The sequence below is a fragment of the Condylostylus longicornis genome, unplaced genomic scaffold (genome assembly GCF_029603195.1).
Source record: "Condylostylus longicornis isolate FDR11 unplaced genomic scaffold, ASM2960319v2 ptg000105l, whole genome shotgun sequence".
Classification (NCBI taxonomy): Eukaryota; Metazoa; Arthropoda; class Insecta; order Diptera; family Dolichopodidae; genus Condylostylus; species Condylostylus longicornis.
The window spans coordinates 110,486-138,370 of NW_026578073.1; the positions used below are offsets into that span (position 1 = coordinate 110,486).

At 32.1% G+C, this 27,885-nt stretch overlaps 1 protein-coding gene across 1 annotated transcript in view; it reads left to right on the forward strand.

Annotated features, from left to right (window-relative positions):
* Window positions 1-27,885, forward strand: part of LOC129614165 (inhibitory POU protein) — a 190,282-nt gene that overhangs the window by 34,960 nt on the left and 127,437 nt on the right. Inside the window, exon 3 of the mRNA XM_055528584.1 lies at window positions 23,187-23,330. Within this exon, the coding sequence (XP_055384559.1) occupies window positions 23,187-23,330 (144 nt within the window). The remainder of the gene's footprint in view (window positions 1-23,186; window positions 23,331-27,885) is intronic.

Consider the following 27,885-nt stretch of genomic DNA (forward strand, 5'->3'; position numbering starts at 1 on the left):
TTTTCACCATATCCACAGAACAAATTGATGGAATTTCTTGAAATTTGATATTTGAGTTCTGACTATTACCGAAACTAACTGGCGAGCATTTCAGGGAATTCGGGTAGCACAAAGCGAAACTCTACTAAGAGCCAAATTTACATTTTTCTAAGTATGTTAACTATAAACTTACTAATGTCCTAAAAATTGGAAAGAAGTATTTAACAGACATTTTTATAATATTCTTTAACACTTTCATTTAACTAGACAATACACAATGCGGTCGGTTATGTGCTGACCACATCAGATTTTTTTTTTATTATAAACCAGTATGTATTGCCCAAATACATGTTAGTTAAATAACCAGAAAACTTATATCGTGAAAAAAGTTAACAAAAAACGTTTCTTCCAATTAACAAAATATTTCATAAAAATAAAACGATTAACGCAATTATTTGTATAAAATAATATTCTATGTTGAATTGGTTGATCTTGTTAAAATTTAGGATAATGGATTTAATCAGAGGCAGTGATGAAAGTACAAGAAACTCTGAATTCGGTATGTAATTTTGATTTTTGAAAAAATAACAAGAAAATTATGTAATTTATGCAATTTTAGATGAAGATTTTGACAGTGACGATTTTGTGCGAAACCCAGATAAAAAATTTTGTTAAAATTACTCAATTAGTAAATTATTTACATGTCAAATACTTAAAGAAATTTTTGTTTTTGTACTATATATTTTTACGTATACTTTCGGTCGAAATAATCTTGAAAAAGTCCAGGAGTTTTAGCTTTACAAAATGTAATATCCTCATATATTTCATGTGTTTTTTCTTTTTTTGTAACATATTATATATCGTTTAAATTAATATTTTTAGAATTTCACTGTGGTACCCGAATTTCACTCAACAACTTGTAAGCGACTTCATATTAAAAATAGGAAGCAAAACAAGCGAATAGAAGAAGGTATATAATTATAACATTTTATTGAACATTTATATATAAATGTTCAAAAAAAAATTAAAACTACCTTGCCAATCTACGTGTTTCTATCTTTACACTTTTGATAATGACTACAGTAACAAAATATTGCAAACTTTTTGGCAGTTGGACGATGGACAGAAAAATAGTTTCTATAGTACTCATTAAAAAAAGAATTAACAAGACGACGTTAAAAGGATTCTAATAAAAAACAAAACAGTTTTCTATATTCATTCAAAAAACAATGACAAGCACCAGGTATGTCAGGTAACAATAATAATAAAATCAAATTAAACAATTTTTTTTGAGCTTTAAAATAATATGTATTAGTATTGTAAGCACAAAATAAAACATTATTTAAAAAAAGATTAAGCATTTACTTTTTAAGGAAAATCTTGTTTATTGTTAGAATATATTATAAAATAAAATGCTAAGACTTTACTAAACAAAATGTTATAAAAGGGTCCAAATTTAATTATAAGATGTTAATTTTTATGTTGATATAGAATTGAATACCTATTATATTATAAAGAATATGTAACGAACTGTAAAACTTTATTTTGTAAAATGAAAGCTTTTTGAAAAAAAAAACTATTTTATGAATCTAAAATAATAAAATGATTAATAATCTAGTCGTCATATGTTTCCTATAATTTTCAGAGTTATAATGTCGTATGGCAATATTCTTTTGTCGTACGTGTATTGATGACAAAAGTGTCGCATACGACTAGATGTTTCTAGGCAAAAGTCTTTAGAAGTTCGACCCCTTTGTGCCAAGGCACTTGAGTTCGGTGTTAATTAATTCTTTATATTGATTGCTATCCTAAAAAATCATAAAAATATAACAATTTTCGACGAATTTTGAGAAATTTTATCCTAAACTTTATTTGCGATTTCCCAAAACCCGAATTTCGGGATATGCGACAAAATAACTCTAGGGTGATGAAATGCAGATGAAAATATTAAAAAAAAAATCTGATGTAGTCAGCACATAACTGACCGCATTGTATATTGTCTAGTTAAGTGAAAGGGTTACAGAATGTTATAAAAATGTCTTTTAAATACTTCTTTCCAATTTTTAGGACATTAGTAAGCTTATAGTTAACATACCTAGAAAAATTTAAATTTGGCTCTTAGTAGAGTTTCGCTTTGTGTTACCCGAATTCCCAGAAATGCTCGCCAGTTAACCAGAACTCAAATAATAAATTTCAAGAAATTCCATCAATTTGTTCCGTAGATATGGTGAAAAATATAAAATCGGCCCGCAAATCAGTTTTCGAGCCCTGATCTTTCCAAAAAATTTATATGTTCATTGTTTTAATTTGAGGAATTCAAATATTAAATTTCAATGAAATCGACCAATTATTTCTCTTTATATACGCAAAAATGTATATTTGGTCCGTAGTAAACGTCCAGTTGCTGATGCTTGATTTCTTTCAAAAGTTAGGAATATTCGCGGACGGTCGAGCAAAGCTCATATATGAAATTTCAAGTACATCGGTTGAATATTTTCTTCAAAATGGTGAAAAACGTAAAATCGGACCGCAAATCAGCTTTCGAGCCCTGATCTTTCCAAAATATTTTTATGTTAATTTTTTTAATACGAGGAATTCAAGTATGTAGGGAATTTATTTAATTTTCAACTCTTAAAATAAAACACGACCGGTAAACTTAACAGCTTTACTAAATCTAATTTATTCTTCATCATCAACATAATAATACTGTTCTCTTTTAGACATTATTATAATACAATTATATTAAATATATGAACTTAGTATTACAAATACTAATTAAAATAATGTACAGCATCATGAACACTAATCTGAATGCATTTAAAATAGCGGTGATGCTCTCTTCAGTTTTAACTACATACACATAAAAAAAAGTATGACTTAAATCAATAAGTTTGATTTCAACTGTTTGAAAGGTGAAGCAAGTTGTACACAGTACATACAGTGCACACCATTTAAATTAGGCGACTACAACTCGGCCTAACCTGACTTTAAAATCGACCCCGATTTACGCATTCAAATTGTTATTCTGATCCTGAAATAAACTTTTTTTCTTTGTTTTGTATTATAAAATAAATTTTCTTTTTAGCACTTTTCCGTCAGTCCGTCCGTCCGTGGACACTTTTTTTGTTTACAAAACTTTTACACCCTTGAAGATAGAAAGCTGAAATTTTGTATGTGCATAGATCTTTACTAGAAACTTATTTCCGTAGAACAAAATTTTTACCTATCTCCCCCCCTCTAGAAGCTACAACCCCCCAAAACCCTAAAAATGGCTTTTTTAACTATTTGCTGCAAAGAAACCATAAGCATTTTTGAAATTCTGCAAACGCAGAAAGGCAGCGGCTTACTTACCCTAGCGCAGTATACTATAGTTAAACTTTAGAAAAACAAAATGGCCGCTCAAATTTACCGTTATCTAAAGTCCTTTTTTTCCAAATTTTTGATGTCATTTTTCTTCTAGACCCCAGCCTGTAGAAGCTTGAAATTTTAGGAGCTTTTAGACATTAACAAATAGTTTATTTCGTTAGAAGAAAATTTTTTCCCATCTCCACCCCCTCTCAAGTTATCGCCTCTTGAATTTTGTAAAATTTGAATTTTTGACACCTTATATTTCCGAAACCGCAAGCTTTTTCAAATTTCTATAAACGCAAAAAGCAAACGGTAAATTCTATGACATTAAAAAATATAATCATTTTTCTTAACTCACACAATTAACCCTTAAAATCGAGCATTATATTAACCCCACTTTATATTAATTTTTGCTTTATTTCAAAGACAGCATAAATTGTTCATCCTAAATATATGCAATCCTAAAAATAGTTTTGTATATGAATGAAAATAATTTTAATAGTGTGATAGCTATACATAGACTGTATTTAAAAGCAGAATTTTCACTTGTTGAAGGGAAAAGTGCTACAATACAAACCATTGGTTTGACCAAACTTTATTACATTTTAATTACAATAAAAATAAATTTGTAATTTTCTTGTACTTCTTCACATTTTTCATTTTATATATGATGATTTGTTTATCGTACTCACATAAAATTTACCTAATACTACACAAATTAATAATTTTTACTAGCAAAACTTAGATTTACTGAATTTCTGACCTTACCATTAGTAAGAATAAGTAAAACAATCAAACTACAAAAATGAAGTTCTCCTTTCCATTAAAATTTTTTATAGGGTCTCATATTTTCAGGACTTGAAATTCCTTCGTATGCGACACGGGAGATCTGCAAATTTTCAATGTCTTTTATTAGATACCTATCATTAGGCAAAATTTTCACTACTTCGTATGGCCCTTTGTATTTTGGCAATAATTTTTTATTTACTCCTGCTGTTGTTATAACATTTTTTATGAGAACATAGTCTCCTATATTATACCTATGCGGTTTTTTATGTATTTTATCAAAATAATTCTTATTAACAAGTTGACTACGTTCTACTCTTTCACTTGCCTCTTCCCTAACTTTCTGAACATCTTTACGCTCATCATCTAATATATAATCATTTATATATCGGTAAATTTTGGCACAGTTTTCACCTCTTTGAGACACCCCAAATAATAAAATGCTTGGTGACGAATTAGTACTTCTATTAACCGTATTATTAATCGAATATTCTATCCTATTTAAATGTTTTGTCCAATTACCGGGCTCAATTTCACTTTCCTTTGATAACATAGCTGTCAAAACTCTATTTATTCTTTCTACTTGCCCATTAGAAACGAATTCATCACTCGTAAAACAAGAGCCGCGATCTGATATTATCCTTCTTGGCCTACTGTAATTCCAAAAATACATGTTCAAACATTCTACAACCTCTTTCGTTGTTTTTACTGCGTTTAACGAATTTGGTAAAGCCATCTACCACCACAAGGATATACTTTTTCAGATTTCTAACACATGATGGAAGGCGACCATAATGGTCAATATGAATTGTATCAAAAGGCTTGTCACCCTTTGGAATGCTGTGAAGTTCACCCTCCCTTTTTCCTGATGGTACTGAAAAATAAATGCATTTAAGACAACTCGCTATATAATTTTTTATCTTCTCTTTCATAGAGGGAAAGTAATAACTTTTCTTTAAATAATCATTAAGCTTATCTGCTCCCGCATGACATAAACCATCGTGATTAGTTTGTATAACAATTTTTTCCATACTTTCAGGTACATAAAATAAAACTGTATCGGCCATTTTTCGATAAACTAAGCCATTAATCAGTTCATATAATGGAAGTTGTTGTTTTTGCAATCTATTAGCAATTTCCCTAATTTTAGTGTCTTTATTTTGTGCAGCGGCCAAAGCAAATTCGAAAGAATCTGGTTGCACCAATAAAACATTGTGGCACCTACTTAGAGCATCGACGTGACCCATTGAACTAGACCCTCTATGCTCCAACACATAATTGCTCCAATACATTTGGTCCTATACCATCTTTGCTAATATCATATCCTAAATAATTTATTCTATCCTGCATAAAAACACACTTATCATACCTCAATCTAAGATTATGCCGACAAATTATTTCTGAAAGCCGATTTAAAATTTCACAGTGCTCCTCCTTAGTTTCTGTAGCAATAAGTAAATCATCGATATACACCAAAAGCTTTCCCTCCAATATCAGTTCCCTAAAAATGAAATTAATATACCTCTGAAACACAGAGGGTGCATTCTTAAGCCCAAAAGGCATCCTCAAGTATTCAAATTGCCCCAAAGGAGTGACAAATGACGTATATTTTATCGAATTTTCCTCCATTTTAACATGGTAAAAACCATTTTTCAAATCTAATAACGAAAAATATTTTTTTCCCTGCAACCTATCTAAATGATCCTCTATTAATGGTAGCGGGTAATTATCTTTTTGCGTAATTCGGTTTAGTTGCCTATAATCTACACACAACCTAAACTCATCATTTTTCTTCTTCGTAAGGACTATCGGGGACGTAAAAGGCGAATTACTTTCGCGAATAATTCCCCTAACCAATAAATCATCTAAAATTTTTCGAAGAATTTCTTTGTGAGCGTAAGGCAAACGTCTTGGCGCACAATTAAAAATAGCTTTTTCATTACACAAATTGATTTTCATTTCGCAGGAATTATCTGAATTAAAATTATTGGATTTTAGACACGTTTTATGCATTATTTCATGAATGCGTTCTTTCTCTTTAAAATTTAACTTTTCATTTATATTTAACTCAAAATTGTTTTCATTATAATCTATGTCAATATTTAAAATATTATGATCAAATTCTGTTTCATTGTTATTAATTTCAAAATTATCATTATTTTCAATTAACTTTTCAGGTGCACTTCCGATAAAAATAAGTTTTGCTTTACATTCATTTAAAAAGTTTCTACCTAACACAATAGCACAATTCATAGTAAAATTTTTAACAATATACAAAATTAATTTAATTTTATTCCCACTTACATTCATATTACATTTTGCTGTACCAATAATATTAAGCCTGCTATTGTTTATACCACAGTAATTGTCATTTATTTTATCTGATGATATCACGTAAGAAGGAACAAATCGCTCTTGTATAAAACTTATTGGACTCCCTGTGTCGACTTGCGCATTTGCTTTTACTTCTACAACACAATTTTCGGACTCGTCAGCAAACTGAAAACTAAAATTGTAAGAAAAGTCTTTGGTTAGATTTACCACGTTTTCTTGAATGTTGCTAGCCTGAGTAGAATCTTGATGGATATTCTGGATGACTAACAAATTTTTTCCATTATTTGTTTCTGCATTTGGAGTTGTACTAACACGATGACAAGTCGTAGCAAAATGTCCAGGTCTGCCGCACTTAAAACATGTACCTCTTTCACGTTTTGGCTTTGGACAATTTGAAACCATGTGGCCAAAACCGTTACAATTATAGCACTTGTTGTTAGTTCTTATGGATTGATTGGGAATTTTATATTTGGATTGTGATGTTGATGATGATGATGATACGCTTGATGAGTGAGACAATGTTGAGTGTTTGGTTGTGACGGTTTCATTTGAATTGTGTTTTAATTTCTCATACTTCCTTAAATACTGCTTTAATTCAGCCATATTTGTTGCCATATACAATAGTTGCTTGTTATTAAATGAATCAGGGATACCTCGTATAACATAATTAATTAAATCTTCTTCATCTATATCTGAATATGCTGCAATTTCTTGCATTATAAGTGCATATTGATGCACACTTTCTTCTCTAAGTTTTTTCCGATTACGAAGAGTGTTATGGACGTCGGCTGATGTAATGTTGTTATGGAATTCATTTAATAATTGTCTTTTTAAATCAGACCACGTGTTGCAATTGCATGACCTCAAAAATAATTTTGGTGTACCTTTTAAAAGACGTCTTGCATATAAGTAAGTTTGTTGATCATCCCATCCATGCAATATTTTGTATTCCTCCAAATTTTTTAACCACTGCTTTACATAATAGTTATCGTCACCGCTAAATGTTGCTAAAGAGTCCTCAATATCTTTAAAGCAAAAGGTATGATGCGAATTGCTTTGTGTACTTTTATATAAAGATGCTAATTTTTCTTTTAAGTTTACTATTTCCTCTTGCAGTTTTGTTTTATTATTCAACTCTATTATTTGCTGTTGTAAATCATTTGCTTCTTCATCGTTTGCAAGTAACTGTTCAATTTCTTCGTCATCACTGTCGCCGTTATTTGTTGATTCTAACAAATTGTGGTTAACCGGAAACTATAACAGGGCTTCGTCTTCCTCCATTTCATTAATTTTTTGCTGGAGGCGCATTTTTAAAACAGCTTTACTTCCTATTGAATTTTCTGCTAAAGCCGTTAATTTTTCTTTGAGTAAAGTTACTGTTGCATTTTCAATAAATCTACCGGCACGTGCTTTAGCCATTTCTTTAATACAGCGTACACTTGTATATTATCAATAAAAGTTTTTTGGCATAAAATAAACATAAAATATTTCAAAATTCACAAATTTTCATAAAGTCCTAATTTTCGTAAAATTATCTTAATAAATCACGTTTATAATTTTCCCCAATACGTATGTACGCGCGCACGTGTTTTCTTTTTTTTTTTAAAATGGCGTCAAAATTATTTTAATTTATCCACACAATATTACTTTCCGTAAATCATAAATTTATAATATTTATAAAATTTTTAATAATTAATTTATAATTTATTTTATAATATTTTTAAAATTTTTAATAATTTTAATTAAAATGTATTTAATCTTAATATTACACGGTTAGACCCCACACCTGATATATTTTGTAGGGAATTTATTTAATTTTCAACTTTTAAAATAAAACACGACCGGTAAACTTAACAGCTTTACTAAATCTAAATTATTCTTCATCATCAACATAATAATACTGTTCTCTTTTAGACATTATTATAATACAATTATATTAAATATATGAACTTAGTATTACAAATACTAATTAAAATAATGTAAAGCATCATGAACACTAATCTGAATGCATTTAAAATAGCGGTGATGCTCTCTTCAGTTTTAACTACATACACTTAAAAAAAAGTATGACTTAAATCAATAAGTTTGATTTCAACTGTTTGAAAGGTGAAGCAAGTTGTACACAGTACATACAGTGCACACCATTTAAATTAGGCGACTACAAGTATTAAATTTCAATGAAATCGGTCAATTATATCCCTTTATATACGCAAAAATTTATATTTGGCCCGTAGTAAACGTCCAGTTGCTGATGCCTGATTTCTTCCAAAAGTCAGGAATTTTTGCGGACGGTCGAGAAAAGCTTTCAAAAGAAATTTCAAATGAATCGGTTGAATACTTTCTTCAAAATGTTAAAAAATGTAAAATAGGCCCGCTAAAAAGTGCAGTTCCCGAGGCCCGATATATCCCAAAAGTTGATCAATCCGTGCCATGGTGGAAATAAACTTACCTACAAAATTTCATCAAAATCGGTTCAGCAGAACTTGAGATACACGCGTGAGTTACGTTACACTACACCATATAGAATATAGAATATATAAAATACCTAATTACCTTAAAACTTTATATTCATATTCAATTTTACAAATAATTCACACACATTTTCATTACTAAGGAAATAAATGTAAAACGCACATGTTCTAACCACATGTTATTAGCCACATGCTTTAAACTTTCCCACAGATTTAAGTAATTTTTATTAATATCAAATTTCATTAAAATAAATGTTTGTTAAAATTGTTTTTAAACAAAATGTAAAGTCAGCATAAAAGATTTATAAATACTCTGGAAATTATTATGTAGAATAATAAGAAATTGTAATCATAACGATACAATAAAATTTTATCTGTAAATATAAAATTCGTTTTTTTCCTACCTGCGTTAGTACGTTACGTATTTGGCGCAGTCGGTAGGATCGGTTTAAGTCGATATTTCTTGGCATCGGAGAACAGAGTAATGCTCATTTGGGTGCCGGGCCATAGTGGCCATGCGGGCAACGAAGTTGCCGATGAGTTGGCGCGGAGGGGATCTGGGGCTGCCTTTGTGCAGCCGCTGCCTTTCTGCGGTCTGCCTTCTTCCGCGGTGAGGGCCAGGCTTGCCTGCCTACTCGCGGCGGAATGCGGCCCTCACTGGCGGGACAAGAAAGGGTGCCGTCATGCGAAAGTGTTTCTTCCGGCGTGCTCCAGCGAATTCGCCGCGGAGTTGATGGGGATGAGCAGGAGCCGGTTCGCACTATTGCGAATTTCTTCACGGGGCACTACCCGGTGAAGTACCACCTGCATAGGCTTGGGAAGGCGGGCTCCCCCCTTTGCAGATTTTGTGGGGATGGCGATGAGACCGCCGTGCACATTCTCTGCGACTGTCCGGCACTGGCTGTTCGGCGCCGCAATTGTCTTGGACATGGATCCCCAAGTGTTCGGGAACTGTTGTCCAACTCCCTTAGGGATATCTCCGGCTTTGTGATTGTGACGAGGATATTATAGACGGGGGAGTGGGGTGGCTACAATAAGTCAAAAATGGCTGCGGTGGCTTGGGGAGATGCTCCTGTCCCACTCGGAACCCTTGGAATCTACAATCTACAAGTCGATAGTTCACTTAAGTATAATTTACGACGGGTTATCGTAAAGAAAATTTAACGGTTCGCAGTTACAATACAAATATTTTTTTTTTTTGAAAAATTATACGAGGATCACTATTTATATTTCGGGTCCCGAAACGAAACAGCAATCGACCGTATGGGTGTTCCAAGACGAGCCAAATCCAACAAAAGTTGTTCGTGGAAGAAGCACATCGAAGCAAATGATCGCGTTTTTTTTTGGTATAACCGGTCATGTGGCCTATATAACCAGTACCTTTAGTGGAACGTAGGACGGTCAATTCTGAATGGTACACCACCATGTGTTTGCCGAAAGTTTTCGAAGAAATAAGGAAAACAAACAAGCGCCGGCGAATCATTCTTCATGATGACAATGCAAGCTCTCACAAATCAGCTGAAACAATGGACTATTTGAGCACTCAAAATGTCGAATTGATGGGTCATCCGCCGTACAGTCCTGATTTAGCACCCAATGACTTCTTCTTATTCCCTCACATCAAAAAAAAAATGCGTGGACAACGATTTTCAACACCTGAAGAAGCAGTCGATGCGTTCAAAAACCATGTTTTGGAGGTGTCTCAATCGGAGTGGAAAAAGTGCTACGAAAATTGGTTTCAGCGCATGCAAAAGTGTATTGATCTTCATGGGGAATATTTTGAAAAACAATAAAACCATTTCCAATGATAAATGTTTGTTTTTTATTGCTAGACCCGAAATATAAATAGTGACCCTCGTACTAATCAAAATCTAATCAAAAAATTTTTTAACTTAAAACATTAAACAAACTTTAATTAAAAACTAAAATCATAATTATCTATAAGTTGTGTTAAAAATTGCTTGTGAAAGTTAGATTTTAATGATAATTTCAAGAAAAATTTAGTGATTGTGTGTGTGTTGTGTGTTGCCAACGGATCATTGGTAGAAACTTAGCATTAAGAGGAAATTGGTTTCTAAGTCATACAACATGTGGCTAAGTTATGCCTGTGGACTAGTGAATAAGGCTTTGGATTTCAATCTGTAAGAACCGATCAAATGAACCTAACGTGGGTATACATGTAAGCTATTAAGTTATTATCATTAAATAGTTACAAAAACACTTAAAACTTTAAAACAAACGTTTACAAATTACCTTTACAATTACAAATTACACTAAAGTTTTAAAACCAAATATATAAATTTTTATTAATATTAAAATATTATTGAATATAACATTGCAAGAAAATTAATTAAAATTACAACTATATTAAATACAATTCCAACTCATCATCATCATCATCATATGGTGCTACAGCCCGGGGTGGGCCTTGACCTGTTGTACAATCATCCTCCAAAGATTTCTGTCGGCTGCACAGCTTCTCCAGTTGGTAACGCCAACTTTTCTCAAGTCCTGTTCTATGTTATCTTTCCATCTGAGCCTAGGTCTGCCTCTGCTGCGCGTATTCATTGGTGTAGCCCTCATTATTGATTTTGGCAGTCTTTCTTCCGGCATTCTATACACATGCCCGGCCCACTTGATTCTTTGACTTTTGACGAAGCGTACAATATCTTCACCCCTAATTAGATTAAGTAGTTCTGCGTTTGATCTCATGTAGTAGTTTCCAGTATCATCCTGCTTGGGTCCATAAATTTTTCTTAGAATTTTTCTTTCAAATATACGTAACATATTCTCATCTGCCACGGTGAGCGTCCATACCTCGCCACCATAAGTTACGACCGGCCTAATCAATGTTTTGTACATTTGAAGTTTGCAGGTTCTGGTAAGTAGTTTGGATTTAAACAATTTCTCATAAGCGTAGTAGCATTTATTTCCTGCTAATATTCTACTTTGGATGCATCTATTTGTGTCGTTCATATTATTTATTTGAGCACCCAGATACGAGAACTCGCTTACGCCTTCAAAATTATATCTCCCAATAACAATATTTTCTACGGTTCTTCTACTATTCGATCGCGATACTTTAAGATATTTTGTTTTATTTTCGTTTATTGTTAGACCAATATTTAAACAAGATTCTTCCAACTCCGTGAAGATTTCTTTTAGGTCCTGTAATCGCTTCGCCATTATAATTATATCATCTGCATATGCGCCTATTTGAGTTGATCTATATATTATATTTCCATTTCTGTACAAATGTCGAATCGCATAATGTAGTACCAAATTAAAAATAGTCGGTGAAAGAGTATCACCTTGTTTGACGCCAGCGCCAAACGTAAAAACCTCTGAAACTTCATTCTGCACCATTACTCGGGCTTTGGTTGCATCTAGTGTCATCATGACTAGTCTAATCAATTTTGATGGAATACCAAGACTCGACAGAGCCGTTATAATTGTATTCCTTTTGATACTATCAAATGCTTGTTTAAAATCTAAAAATAGCAGATGAACATCCTGGTTATATTCGTATAGTTTCTCCATACTTTGCTTCACCACAAAAATTTGATCTATAGTCGATCTGCCTTCCCTGAAACCGCATTGGTATTCATACAAAATGCCTTCTGCAAATGTTTTTAATCTTTTCGAAATGATACTAGCCAGTATCTTATATGCAGCATTCAAGAGAGTAATTCCCCTATAATTTTCACATATCGTTTTATCCCCTTTTTTCAAAATGGGTACAATAATACCGACGTTCCAGTTTTCGGGCATTATTTCCTCACTCCAAATTCTGCGTACTAGCCCATGAACAGATTCATGAAACCGACTGCCTGCGTTTTTTATCATCTCTGTTGTTATTGAATCTTCTCCGGGTGATTTGTGTGTCTTTAGAGAATCAATGGAGTTGAGCACTTCATCCATAGAAGGCTCATCGACACGTTCCTCCTGATCCCCCGCTGCCACCCATTGTGTTGTTTCTTCCCTTAATTCTGTATTCAATAACTCTTGAAAATATTGCTTCCATCTGTTAAGTATTTGCATTTTTTCAGTTAATATAATACCGTCCTTGTCTTTAACATTTATTAATTTTGGTTGGAAGCCAGCTTTTTCATGTTTTAATTTAGCATAGAATTTTCTTATGCTCTTGCTATTATGCGCTGAATTGATTTCTTCTACTCTTTTTTTTATGGCTGTACGCTTTTTTCTTTTACATATTTTGTCGGCAATTTTTCTCTTATTTTTGTAGTTTTCCTCGTTTCTTCTCGTCATTCTTTGCAGCATGATTTCCCTAGCCATATTTTTTTCTTTTATAGCATTGGCACATTCTTCGTCATACCACTCTTGATTTCTCCGCATTTGCTTCCTTCCTACCGTTTCCATTGTGCAAGTTACTAATGTTTTACTCAAATTTTCCCATTCCTGATTGATACTGTTATTGGCCTGCGCTGTTTGTTGGATGTTGTTGAACTGCTCTTCAATTTTATTTCTATATCTTGTGAGTGTGTTCTCGTCTTTTAATTTATCTGTGTCGTATTTATTTCTTTTTTGACCCCTATTCTTTCCAACGTTTGAGATCCTTTGTCTGATTTTAATTCGGATCATGTAGTGATCGCTATCACAGTTTGCAGCTCGGCAGGCCCTTACGTCTAGTATTGATGACATCCACCTTTTAGATACTAGTGCATGGTCTATTTGGTTCACAGTACTGCTTCCTGGTACCTTCCATGTACCCTTATGTATATTTTTATGCGGAAAATGTGTGCTAACTATATATGTCGATGTACCCGAAGCAAGATGGCAAAGTCTTTCCCCATTTGGTGATGTTGTATCATGAAGGGAGTGTTGGCCAGCAACTTCCCTGGCAAAGACCTCCTTGCCTATCTTGGCATTGAAGTCGCCCAGTATTAAAACTGTATCATGTCCGCTTACATTGTTACATATCTCTTCCAATTTATCATAAAAATAATCTTTTTCCGTTTCGTGGGAATCTTCGGTAGGAGCATGTGCCGAAATTACAGTTATGTTATTGAATTTCCCTTTGATTCTTAAAGAGCATAATCTTTCATTTGTTGATGTAAAGCCCAATACGCATTTTGATAATTTTTTCATAACCATAAAACCTGTACCATATTGCCCGGTTCTATTTTTACTGCAGCTATAGTAAACTATGTAGTCTTTCTTTTTTATTATTCCATTATCTTTCCATCTGATTTCCTGAAGGGCTGCTAAATCTATTTTGAATCTGTCCATCTCATCTGCAATTTCTCTCATTTTCCCAGGTTTCATCATTGTTCTGATATTCCATTGTGCAAATTTCAAATCATTAGTCCTATTTCTTTCCGAGGGTCTTGTACCGTTGTTCCAACTATATTACAAAAAAAAAAAAAATCTATGCCAAGTAAGAAAACAAAATTCCCAACACCCTACCCTCTAAATTTTAAAAGCAGAAGTTCCAATAGTAAAATTTCTAATAGCAAAAGTGAATATTTTGAAAATTTAGAAGATTGGAGTTTGGCTAGTCTATTTGATAGTAAATTAATACCCGAATTAAACATAAACAATAGGGAATTAGATATGGCAACGAACTCGGGCCAAACAATTTCAACCACCGACATATTTAATTCATTAGGTGTACCTGATGCCATTAAAGACCTCCCTAAATTTGAAGGAAATCGTAGAAGAAATTGTTGCCCTTATAGTATGCACTCAAAACATTCATACTATCAAATACTGCTAAGCGCTATAAGAAACAAAATTGTAGGACCAGCAAACGAGGTACTGAATATGTACGGTACTCCATTAAAATGGAATGATATAAAAAATAATCTTATACTTCATTATTCAGACAAAAGAAACGAAACGTCCCTCATACGTGATTTACATAATTTAAAGCAAGGAAATAAAAGCGTAGAAAGTTTTTATAGCGAAATTATTGAAATCCTAGCTACCATTACGACTCACGTTCAAATTCATGAACAAGATATAAACGTTATCAAGGCGAAGAAAGATCTCCACACCGAAGTGTGCTTAAATGTGTTCCTCTCTGGTCTAAGAGAACCACTGTGCTCCACTATAAGAGCTATGAAGCCTGAAACACTAGCAATAGCATTCCTATTGCATAAAGGAACAAAATATATCATATTCCAGATTTGACCATTCTGTTCCCAGGTACAATAACCACCCCAATAATTCAAGAATAAATCCCAAACCTTCCATATCCAATAGGCATAAACCGCAAACTCAAACAACTTCAAATAATTTGCCACGTCCTCCACAATTTAATAAAAATTTTAACAGATTATTTTAACACATAATACATTCGGTAGAAATTTTCAAAATTTCCGACCACATTTTAATAACATAACGCACAATTAACCAATAAGGCAAAACAACCCAAGTTTTAGTAAACCAGAACCAATGGATACTAGCTCCGGGTATATACACCTACGGCAAAACCAACTAAATGGACAACCTCAAAATAATTTCTTTCGACCCTCAGAACCACCAAAATTTACAAGCAGAGAACTATTTAACATCTCATCCACATCGAGACCTACACAATATGGATACCAGAACTTAGATCGATACTACGATCATCAAAACTACCAAATGTATCAGACAGAGGATCAGTACCAAGGAATCAACTCAGATGAAACCGAACCAGAAATTGACGATTCGAATTTTCCTATGAAACCCATTGGATACTTAGACGTAAACAAACACGGATCTGTCCTTCCTTATGTTAATATAAACTCTCCTTTCGGTAGTCCACTTAAATTTTTGATCGACACTGGATCATCATCTTAATTCATCAACCCCGAATTTATCTACCTTGAAGACCTTGAGAAAATAGAACCAGTTACTATAAATACGATTCTAAACTCACATGAAATTAATCAACAAATCACCTTACCTAATTTTTTAGAATTTAATCAACTAGGATTAACTACTTTCCTTATTTTCAAATTTCACGGATACTTCGATGGTCTACTTGGCTTAGATGCTCTAACATCTTTGGGAGCAACAGTAGATCTTTCAACCAAAACTTTAAACACCAAACATTCTTCCTTAAAATTACATTTGTAAACCTAACTACATGTCAGAAAAGTTTTTTGTAGAAGCTAACTCCAAATTAATAGTGAAACTCCCTGTTGACATAGAAAACGGTGACATCCTTATAAATAGAACTGAATCCAAACCAGGACTATATATCCCAGAGGGTATATACAACTCTAAGGATTGGTATAGCCATGTCGAAGTTATTAACTGCTCGAATAGGGATCAAACTCTTTTCCTTGAACAACCACTCAAAGTTACCCAATTCTCCTCACGCAAATTTATTGAAGTCAACAATTTTAAATCGAATGTCCTTATAATAATCCTTCTCATATTAACATAATCAATTCCCTGAGAACTTCTCATCTTAACAAGGAAGAGAAAAATCTCTTGACCAACATCTGTAAGCAATACGAAGACATATTTTATAAAGAAAATGATCACCTCACTTTTACAAACCAAGTCAAGCATAGAATCCTAACAACAGATGAGATTCCGATTTATACACAATCATACAGATACCCATACATTCATAAGGAGGAGGTGAGGAAACAAATAAATGATATGCTCACTCACGGAATTATCCGACCAAGCTATTCTCCATGGAGTTCTTCAGTCTGGATTGTCCTTAAAAAGAAAGATGCAAGCGGTAAACAAAAATGGCGTCTGGTAATTGACTACCGTAAATTGAATGAGAAAACTATTAGTGATCGTTATCCCCTTCCAAATATTTCTGAAATTCTTGACAAACTAGGTAAAAGCATGTATTTCACTACGCTTGATCTCGCAAGCGGGTTTCATCAAAAAGAAATGGACCCAAGAGATGTACAAAAGACTGCATTCACCGTTGAGGGCGGTCACTACGAATATGCCAGAATGCCATTTGGCTTAAAGAATGCCCCCTCTACTTTTCAACGTGTCATGGACAACGTGCTTCAAGACCTTCAAGGCAAAATATACCTAGTATATTTAGACGACATTATCGTCTACTCAACATCCTTACAACAACACGGAGAAAGTTTGAAGAAGATGTTTGAAAAACTCCAAGAATATAACTTAAAGGTTCAACTCGACAAGTCCGAGTTCCTTCATAAAGAAGTAGCTTTTCTGGCACATATCGTCTCAACCAATGGAGTAAAACCTAACCCAAAGAAAGTAAAGGCCATAAAAAATTTTCCGATACCCAAAACTCAAAAGGAAATAAAAGGTTTCCTAGGCTTGCTAGGATATTATCGGAAATTTATAAGAGATTTTGCGAAACTAACAAAACCATTATCTGAATATTTAAAAAAAGGAAAGAAAATTGATTTTAATAAGGACTATGTCAAAGCTTTCGAAACTTGTAAAAGCCTTCTTATGAACGACCCCATACTCCAATACCCTGATTTTCCAAAACCTTTTATCTTAACGACAGACGCTAGCAATTTCGCTATCGGCGCTGTTTTGTCCCAAGGACAGATTGGAAGCGATTTACCAATCTGTTACGCCAGCAGAACCCTAACAGACTCAGAAATAAATTATTCCACAACTGAAAAGGAATTGTTAGCCATAGTCTGGGCAACAAAATATTTCAGGCCATATCTTTTCGGACGACACTTCAAGATCGTCACAGATCATAAACCCCTAACTTGGTTGATGAGCGTGAAAGACCCAAACTCAAAGCTTGTCCGTTGGAGACTCAAGCTTGAGGAATTTGACTACCAAACAATTTACAAAAAGGGTACCCAGAATTCAAACGCTGAGGCTTTAAGTCGAACAAAAATTGAAAACCAAGAACCTTCTAAAGTGGAACACTTTGCAACTGAAACGACAAACGCAACTGTAGCTTTTTCTTCAAATTCCGACACATCCTCTACAATACACTCTGCAATCGAAAATCTTAATGATGGCATACCAATATAGGAACGTCCACTCAATGAATTTAAGTTACAAGTCATTCTGGAAAAGTCAGATGAAAAACCTTTCTCATCAGTTGATGTTATATTTAGAAACAAACATAGAAGAACCTTCCGCCTACCTACATTTTCGGAAAACGATATAATTAAAATTTTCAAAGAATACTTACCTCCCAACAAAATGTCTGCAATCTATACCGATGACGAAACTTTCAAAGTGATTCAAGCAGTATACAGCCAATACTTTTCTTACAGTAACAGTTTTAAATTAATTAGGTGTACAGAAATTCTAACTGACATAACAGTAAATGACGAACAGGACAAATTAATTACGGAATACCATACAAATAATAACCACCGTGGTATAAATGAAACCTTAAATCATCTGAAACGAACATATTTCTTCCCATTCATGAAAACCAAAATCACTCAAACTATCAATAATTGTGACATATGGAAAACATTAAAATACGATAGGCAAACCTTGAAATTGAAGTTTTAAAAACCTGAAATCCCTTCTAAACCTTTAGATATAATACACACGGACGTATATACAATAAACAATAAATCCAACCTAACTTTAATCGACAAATTTTCGAAGTTTGCAGTCGCTTACCCCTTAGAAACCAGAAATAGCCTCAATATAGTAAGGTCGTTTAAGCATTTTATAAGTCTCCACGGCATCCTGTCCAAAATAGTGTGCGATCAAGGCGCAGTATTCACGGCAAATCTGTTCAAAGACTTCTGTAAGCAATTTAATATAGAAATTCACTACACATCCTTCCAACAGTCCAGCAGTAACTCTCCTGTTGAAAAACTTCATTCGAGCTTAACCGAAATCTGTCGTATAATACTTCACAAATTTAAATTCGCCAAAATCCCACATGACCATGAGGATATCTTGACGGAAACATTAATAACATATAATAATGCTATACATAGTTCTACAAAACTGACCCCATACGAAGTCTTCTACGGTCGAACTTCAAAATTTAACAATAATGTTCAATTTAATAACGAACATGACTACCTTAAGAAATTAAATCAATTCCAACAAGAATTTTACCCGTCCATTAAAGCTTATATGGACCATATTTCAAATAAAAATATAGAGAAATTAAACTCAAATAGAGAAGAACCCACAGAAATCATGGAAAATGAAACTGTATTTAGGAAAGAAAATAGACGTAATAAGACAACCCCTAGATTTAGTAAACGTAAAATTAAGGAAAATAACAAAGTAACCGTACTAACTAATACTATTAGTTATTACGGTTACTTTGTTATTTTACCAAAAACTACACAAATCTAAACTAAGAAAAAAACTAAAATTTCAGAATACTGCCAGCAACGGTAGCCCAAAGGCTGGAAATTCTCAATCTAACCAAGAATAATGGTATCTTGCCCATGCAACTAGGATCAGACAAGATTATACAAAAATATATTAACTACCTCCACATAATAGAATTAAGTAAATATGAACGAAATATAAACATGTTAGAAGAATCAATAAACACTTTTAATGCGGCAAACTTAGCCGTCCCATCTCTCAACATTACAATAGTAAAATTCCAAGAGTTAAAGAATAAATTCCAATCTTTAATGCCAGGTTTTAGAACGAAAAGAGGCCTCATAAATGGGTTAGGTTAACTAGTTAAAAGCATCACCGGTAATATGGATGCAAACGATGCGGTAAAACTAAACGAAGAAATCGAAGAATTAACTAAACACGAAAATTATATTAACAAAAACCAACAAATTCAAAACTCTATAAATAATAAAATGATAGAAAGATTAGAAAACATAACCAACCATATTAATAACGAACAAAACGTGATCATGGAGTATCTTAATAAATTTCAAGATAAACTGAAAAACAGTATCAGATCTAACGAAGTGAAATTCCAATACATACAATGTCTAAACCAAATTAATTTCAATATAGAATTGCTTTATTCACACTTAAAGGATATAGCAGAAGCCGTTATCCTTGCTAAATTAAATTTAATTTCAAAACAAATTTTGAACCCTTCGGAAATTTTAGAAATTCGGAATATTTTCTTAACACAAGATGTATCTTTAAACTCAGAGAAAGCTCATATTATTGGAACTTCAAGCTTATTACAATGGCTCCAATATAATATTTAACATACAAATACCTATAATATCCAAAGAATCCTATTCCTTATTTCATTTAATTCCGTTACCAATCCACAAACACAAAACAATAATCACAATTCAATACATTGCTATTAATGATGATAACATTATATATCTTAATGCTAAATGCCCATACATAGAAAATTATTATTTTTGCAAAAACACTAATTACAAAGAAAAGGTCACAAAATCAAAATGGATCGGAAATCTTCTGACTAATAAACCTGCCAAGTGCGAATTACATAACCGTGACATAGAAATGGAAATTTTACAACCAGAGCCAAACTACAAATAGAAATTTTACAACCAGAGCCGGAAACAACAATCAACACAACATGCCTCCCAAACTACATTAAGATCAAAGATACCGTTCTTATTCATAACTGCGAAATCAGCATACACAGCATAACATACACAACGATAAAACACAGTCACTGGGATGAAATTATAATTCATCCTGCAATATTCAACCATTTAAACATTACTTTCACAAATAGCACCACAGCCTTCAAAAACTAGATAATTATCAATTCACGAAAACAGAACCGACATATCAATTGGAACTTTACGAAAACCAGAATAATCTTTATTCAACCTTCTACACATCAATCACACTACGCATAATAACCCTTGCTCTACTGTTCATATTTATGGGAACATATATATACCGCTATCGAAGAATATACCTTCTCAGCAACACATCTTCAATCAACAATGCCGTTCGAGTTCAGCCATCGAATCTAAGAAACCTCAATTCATCTGGCCGTAACTTCACACCAAGGGGGGAGGAGTTACGTTACACTATACAATATAGAATATAGAATATATAAAATACCTAATTACCTTAAAACTTTATATTCATATTCAATTTTACAAATAATTCACACACATTTTCATTACTAAGCAAATAAATGTAAAACGCACATGTTCTAACCACATGTTATTAGCCATATGCTTTAAACTTTCCCACAGATTTAAGTAATTTTTATTAATATCAAATTTCATTAAAATAAATGTTTGTTAAAATTGTTTTTAAACAAAATGTAAAATCAGCATAAAAGATTTATAAATACTCTGGAAATTATTATGTAGAATATAAGAAATATAAGAAATTGTAATCATAACGATACAATAAAATTTTATCTGTAAATATAAAATTCTTTTTTTTTCCTACCTGCGTTAGTACGTTACGTATTTCGTGCACACACAGACCGACAGGTTGCTAAAAATAGTTTACTTACACTTCCCTACTATGGAGAAGTGCATTCCCACCGAAAACTCGATGTGCAAAATTTGTTGCCATCACATCACCTACCTATTGTTTACACAATACTGTCGGTAATAATGATAATGAAAAACAAATTACGTTTTCAGACACTAATATAATAAATAAAAATGTACTGGAAACTAAAATACCAGATGTAAAGTTATCTAATATTAAAAGATCTACTCGAATAAGAAGAGTACCAAACCGCTTAGATTTATAAAAACAAAAAAGAAATATGATTACAATATGTGAAAAATTATAATTACACTTACATAAGTTAAAAAGAAAATGTATTGCTTAGATATTTGATTAATGTACTCAAAAAAAATATAGTATAATTACTTGAACTGTCTTCCGAATTAAGGTGGGGAGAACTGTCATAAATTGCATAAAAATGTAAATTTGCCTTATTATGTTAGTTGTGCTTGACTGATTTAATGCTCATGTTGTTTTGACAATTTGTCAGTCAGTCACTTTTTGTATGTAAGATAAACTGAATAAAGTAAAAAATTCCATTTTGAATATGTAACAGAACTTATAAAACAAACAATTTTAAATTATAAAAAAACTAAAATTAAGAGAATGAAGAATTTATGCTTATAATTTTTTCCAACGTACTAAATTAAAAACACCCATATAAAAATATAAAATAAAACAGGTAACTTTTCAAGTCTAAAATAAAAATGCAATACGAGTATAAACTCTGTATTTGTACATTATGTTTGTTAGTGCAAGTTAAAGTGACTTTGCTTATAAATCTGTTATAAGCAAAATTTGTGTTTCAATTCGAGAATTTGATTATAAGAAAAACCGGATATAACTAATGATAATTTGTGTATGTATGTATTATGTAGTTTTATTTCGTCAGAAAAACATTTTTTTCCACATCCACCCCCTCTTAAGTTATCGCCTCTTGAAATTTGTAAAATTCGAATTTTTGGCATATTATGTTTCAGAAACTGTAAATTTTTCCAAGTTTTTATAAATGCAAAAAGCTAAAGGTAAACTCCATGCCATTAAAAAATATAATTATTTTTCTTAACTCACATTAAACCAATTCACCCTTAAAATTGAGCATTATGTTAAAGCCTCTTTAATTTGTTTTTACTTTATTTTAAAGACTGCATAAATCGTTCATCCTAAATACATGCAATCCTTGAAATAGTTTCGTGTATGAATGAAAGTAATTTTAATAGTGTAGTAGGTATACATAGATTGTTTTTACAAGCATTGTTTTCACTTATTGAAGGGAAAAGTGCTACGATACAAACTATTGGTTTGACCCAACTTTATTTACTATACAATATGAACCAAATACATCTTTTACAAATTCCATCTTGTAAAATTTTATACGTAGATCAAAACTTTATGTTGAACAAAAAATTGTTAGTTTTTATATAAAAAATGTCCAATATATGTATAGGGTATTTTGATGTAGTTTCGTATTTTGATTTTTATGTACAGTGTTTGCTGGAACCAAAATGTATTTGCATTATATTTTCTCATGAATAAGTCTCACAAGCTCATGTTTGTTAAAGGAATATCCTTTTTCAGTACCTTTGAAATAAATAATTTAACTTGAAACTAAAATTACTGGCATAAATGATTTATAAAAGGTTGAACAACCAGCATTTTTTAAAGTTCACTTTTTTAAAAGTAGCACCAACAATTAGGACTATCGAATGAACAGTTTATCTGCTGCACCTAGACTCTTTTTTAAAAAAAAGACTGCAGCTTAAGACTTCCTCAACAGTCTTCTATTGTTATTGAACTTCATAGCATTCATAGTATCCGACATGTATTATAAGAAAGCTATTATGTTATAGATTTTAAAACGCTTGATAAAAAACATGTAATGCTAATGTTGTAAATACTTTTTCATTTGTATAGCAAATCATCATCCGCACTCAGGACAACATCACTCAGTTGTAGCTGCTGCCGTAGCTGTGGCGAGTTTGCATCCTGATAATGACACGGATCCAAGAGAATTGGAAGCATTTGCAGAGAGATTTAAGCAGCGTAGAATCAAATTAGGTAAGGAACTGAAACCTTGCTTTTTTTTCAAAATATGTACCAAATTTAAGCGTTCAAATAGTTGCCTTTTGAAGTATTTTTTCCTAATTTTTTTAAAAATTATTTGTTTGTTTGGTCTGAAAACCTAAACAAAGTGATAGTTCTGTCGGATCCAAAATACTATAAAGCTTCTATAATTGGTCATGGTTTCACCTATAATACCCGTTGTCTAGCTTTGGGTTACAGCGCTTCAGTTTACAGCAATAAAATCAAAAATGCTGGATGAAGATTAAACGCAAAAATGAACCTAAATATGATATGCGATATAGTTCGTCAATCACATTAGACGTACTTCCTTTAATAACATGTATTTGATAATAATATAACAAGTTATAATTGCTCCGGGTCCAACAATACCTTGAGCTTCAGAGGTTGGTGAATTTTTGAGTTTACGTTAAACTCAGGAACGTCTAAAGAGAAGAAAATCAGCTTTGATAAAGTGCGTATGTAGCGCACGAAATATATTAGCGAAAAATAAAAAAGTATTTTATTCCGAATAAAAGGAAGTTTTCTTTTCATACCAATAATAAAAACAATAAGGTTGGGTCAAACCAATGGTTTGTATTGTAGCACTTTTCCCTTCAACAAGTGAAAATACTGCTTTTAAAAACAGTCTATGTATATCCACCACACTATTAAAATTATTTTCATTTATAAACGAAACTATTTCTAGCATTGCATATATTTAGGATGAACCATTTATGCAGTCTTTGAAATAAAGCAAAAATTAATATAAACAGGGGTTAACATAATGCTCGATTTTAAGGGTTAATTGCGTGAGTTAAGAAAAATAATTATATTTTTTAATGTCGTGGAATTTACCGTTAAATTTTTGCGTTTATAGAAATTTGAAAAAGCTTGCGGTTTCAGAAATATAAGGTGTCAAAAATGCAAATTTTACAAATTTCAAGAGGCCATAACTTGAGAGGGGGTGGAGATGGAAAAAAATTTTCTTCTAAAGAAATGAACTACTTGTTAATGTCTAAAAGCTCCTAAAATTTTAAGCTTCTACAGGCTGGGGTCTAGAAGAAAAACGACATCAAAAATTTGGAAAAAAAGGATTGTAGATAACGGTAAATTTGAACGGCCATTTTGTTTTTCTAAAGTTTAACTATAGTATACCGCGGTAGGGGAAGCACGCCACTGCCTTTCTGCGTTTGCAAAATTTCAAAAATGCTTATGGTTTCATTGCAACAAATATTTAAAATAGGCCATTTTTAGTGCTTTGGGGGGGTATAACTTCTGGAGGGGGGGAGATAGGTAAAAATTTTGTTCTACAAAAATAAGTTTCTAGTAAAGATCTATGTACATATTAAATTTCAGCTTTCTATCTTTAAGAATGTAGAAGTTTTGTAAACAGACACACGGACAGACGGACGGACGGACGGACGGACAGACGGACGGACAGAGTGAAACTAATAAAGGATTATATTTCGGAAAAATTATCAACCATTGAAAAAAATTTTTTAAACGTCTAAACCCTTAACTTAAGTTCTTCGAGATATTTTTTATAATTTTAAGTATTTCAAAAAAATTTCTGTGAAATATACAAAGCTGTCCGAAATATAGAAAAACAAATAGTAAAGCTTCAAAAAATAAACCTCTAAAGTTCCTGATAACACGAGTTACCTACTCTGAAAAAAACTTATTTAAATACTGCTCGGTATCGAAAAGAATGGGGATTTCTATTATAAGATATTTTCTCCTTTTTGTAGAAATTTCTCTATTACATATTAGACTCAGGTTTTAGCAAGCTTTACAGTTATTGGATCTCGATAAAGCTCTACGCTACTTATCTTCGTCCCCAATTTATAGTATCTTATAAAGTTACGAAAATGAAACTAAAAATGCCATTATTTCTGGAACCGACGAAATGTTCTTCACATTGCTTTATACTGTAATCGCCTAGAAAGTGGTAGGTCACTGGTCCGAGTCCAGTTCGAGGAGAAAAATTTTTTAATTTTTCTGCCTTTAACTCGTTCCTTTGATTACGTCATCCATCTGTTCTACAGTTGTAGTAATAGGCACAATACTTATTAATTAAACAACTGAAACTAATAGGTTGTATTAGTAAATCGGCCTACCTTACTCTTTTTCCACTATAGTATTGATGCCGGAAAAACTATCAAACCTCCTAAGTAGCAATTTTCAAGAGTAATACCCCCAAAAAAATTGACCAAAAACTCTCATACCACACTTGAATACTCTCATAATTTTTTTTTCTTTTTTTTGTTTTTATGCAACTCTCGTAAAGCTTTTACAATACAAACTTAGCACTTGTAGTGTTAAAAACTCTGCTATTATCATAGCAGAACTACTTTCCGTAAGCCTTAAAAAAATTTAATTCTCATAAAGTATTTTTTATAAGATGTCAATTCTTAAAATTTTGTTATTAAGAATTCCTTTGTAAGCAAATGTCAGAACATGACAAATAAAATACACAAAAGTGACATAAAAAATATTTTTATAAATTATACACTGCTTTAAGCAATCAGTTCAATTTAAAGTATCATCAGTTATCATAGAGTTAAAGAGCACGCATCATAGAGTTAAAAGCATCATCAAATTTCAAAAAACCTGATGTAAATGTTATAAAAGGTTCTAATTGTTAACAATCAGACATAATCATACCTGACGATTCTACAAATTTACAGCAAAATAACCTTTTAGAGTCGATAATTATCACTACCAACTTTATTTTATGTATTACAAATGGAAACGAATAATGATATACCTGTAAACATCATTCGTTTAGGGATCCATTATTCTCATAAAAGGAATTTAATTCTCATAAGTCTAGCTGTTAGGTAAAGCCATTTTAGTATTGTCATTTTTGCTTATCTAAATTTTAACCCTAAAGAGACTGAGAATTCTTTTTTTGGAAAGAAGTCGGAAAAATATTTATTGTACAGAAATTATTAAATTAAAATTAATGACATGGAAAATTATTGTTTTACTTGAATATAGTAAAGCTTTAGTTGGAATTTATGCACATTAGTATATTTATTTTTTGCTTAATATTTCTTAAATTTCAAAATTTATGTAAAAAAAAATCTGGTGTGGTCAGCACATTGTAAATTTGGCTCTTAGTAGAGTTTCGCTTTGTGCTACCCGAATTAGCTGAAATGATCGCCAGTTAGTTTCGGTAAGAACCAGAACTCAACTATCAAATTTCAAGAAAGTCCATCAATTCCTTCCGTGGATTTGGTGAAAAATGTAAAATCGGCCCGCAGATCAGTTCTCGAGCCCTGATCTTTCAAAAAAATTTATATGTTCATTGTTTTAATGCGAAGAATTTAAATATTAAATTTCAATGAAATTGTTCGGTTACTTCTATATAAAGATATTCGCATATAAAGATACGCAAAAATGTATATTTTGCCCGTAGTAAACGTCCAGCTGCTGCCACCTGATTTCTTCCAAAAGGTAGGAGGTTTCGCGGAGCTGAGCTTATATATGAAATTTCAATTAAATCGGTTGAATATATGTTCAAAATATATGTTTCTTCAGGCCTGATATATCCCAAAAGTTGATCAATCCGTGCCATGGTCGAAATAAACTTACATATAAAATTTCATCAAAATCGGTTCAGCAGAACTTGAGACACACGCGTGCACACACAGACCGACAGACCGACAGACCGACAGACCGACGACCGACAGACCAACAGACCGACAGACCGACAGGCTGACAGACCGATAGACCAACAGGTTGTTAAAAATAGTTTACTTACACTTCCCTACTATGGAGAAGTGCATCCCCACCGAAAACTCGATAATCAAAATTTGTTGCCATCATATAACCTACCTATTATACCGACCGTATACACAATACGGTCGCTAAAAAAGAATAAAATATTATAGAGTTAAAAAATATGTATAAAAATTTAAATTTTAATTATTTTTAGTTAGCGTTGCTTTTTTTCGAAGCACAATACCAATTTTTATCAATAAAATTTTAATGCCAGCAATTTTGTGATTTATAATCATGGCATAGAAATTAAAATTATTTTAATTTTTATTTACACATTTATAAATATTTTTTGAATACAAATATTTATTGATTACATTATCATATACGTCAACATATGTATATTTTGTTTCATTTTTGTTAAAAAAAATGATTATTAAAAGCGGAATAGATATGTTTTTTATTAAGTTTGAAGTAAGACCGATATATTTATTCCACAATGCATTGCTTTCTCTTTCTAATAACACTATTATAAATGGCTTGTGAGAGTTTTCGTAACTCTCATACTAGTTTTGGTATGAAAATTATATGCTTTAAAAACTCTTTTAATGGGAGCTTAACTCTCATTTCTAAAATTAATAACTCTAGTAATTGCACTCTTTTGTGCTTATAACGATCTCACTAGGGTCTTTTAGTGTTGTACAAGACTGAAATTATAAGAATAATATTCTTTAAGAACTCCCAAGATAGCTCTTGCAGAGTCTTGTGAGATAAAAATTGTTACTTGGGCTAGGTGCAATCCAACATGATTTTATTGGTGCATTCC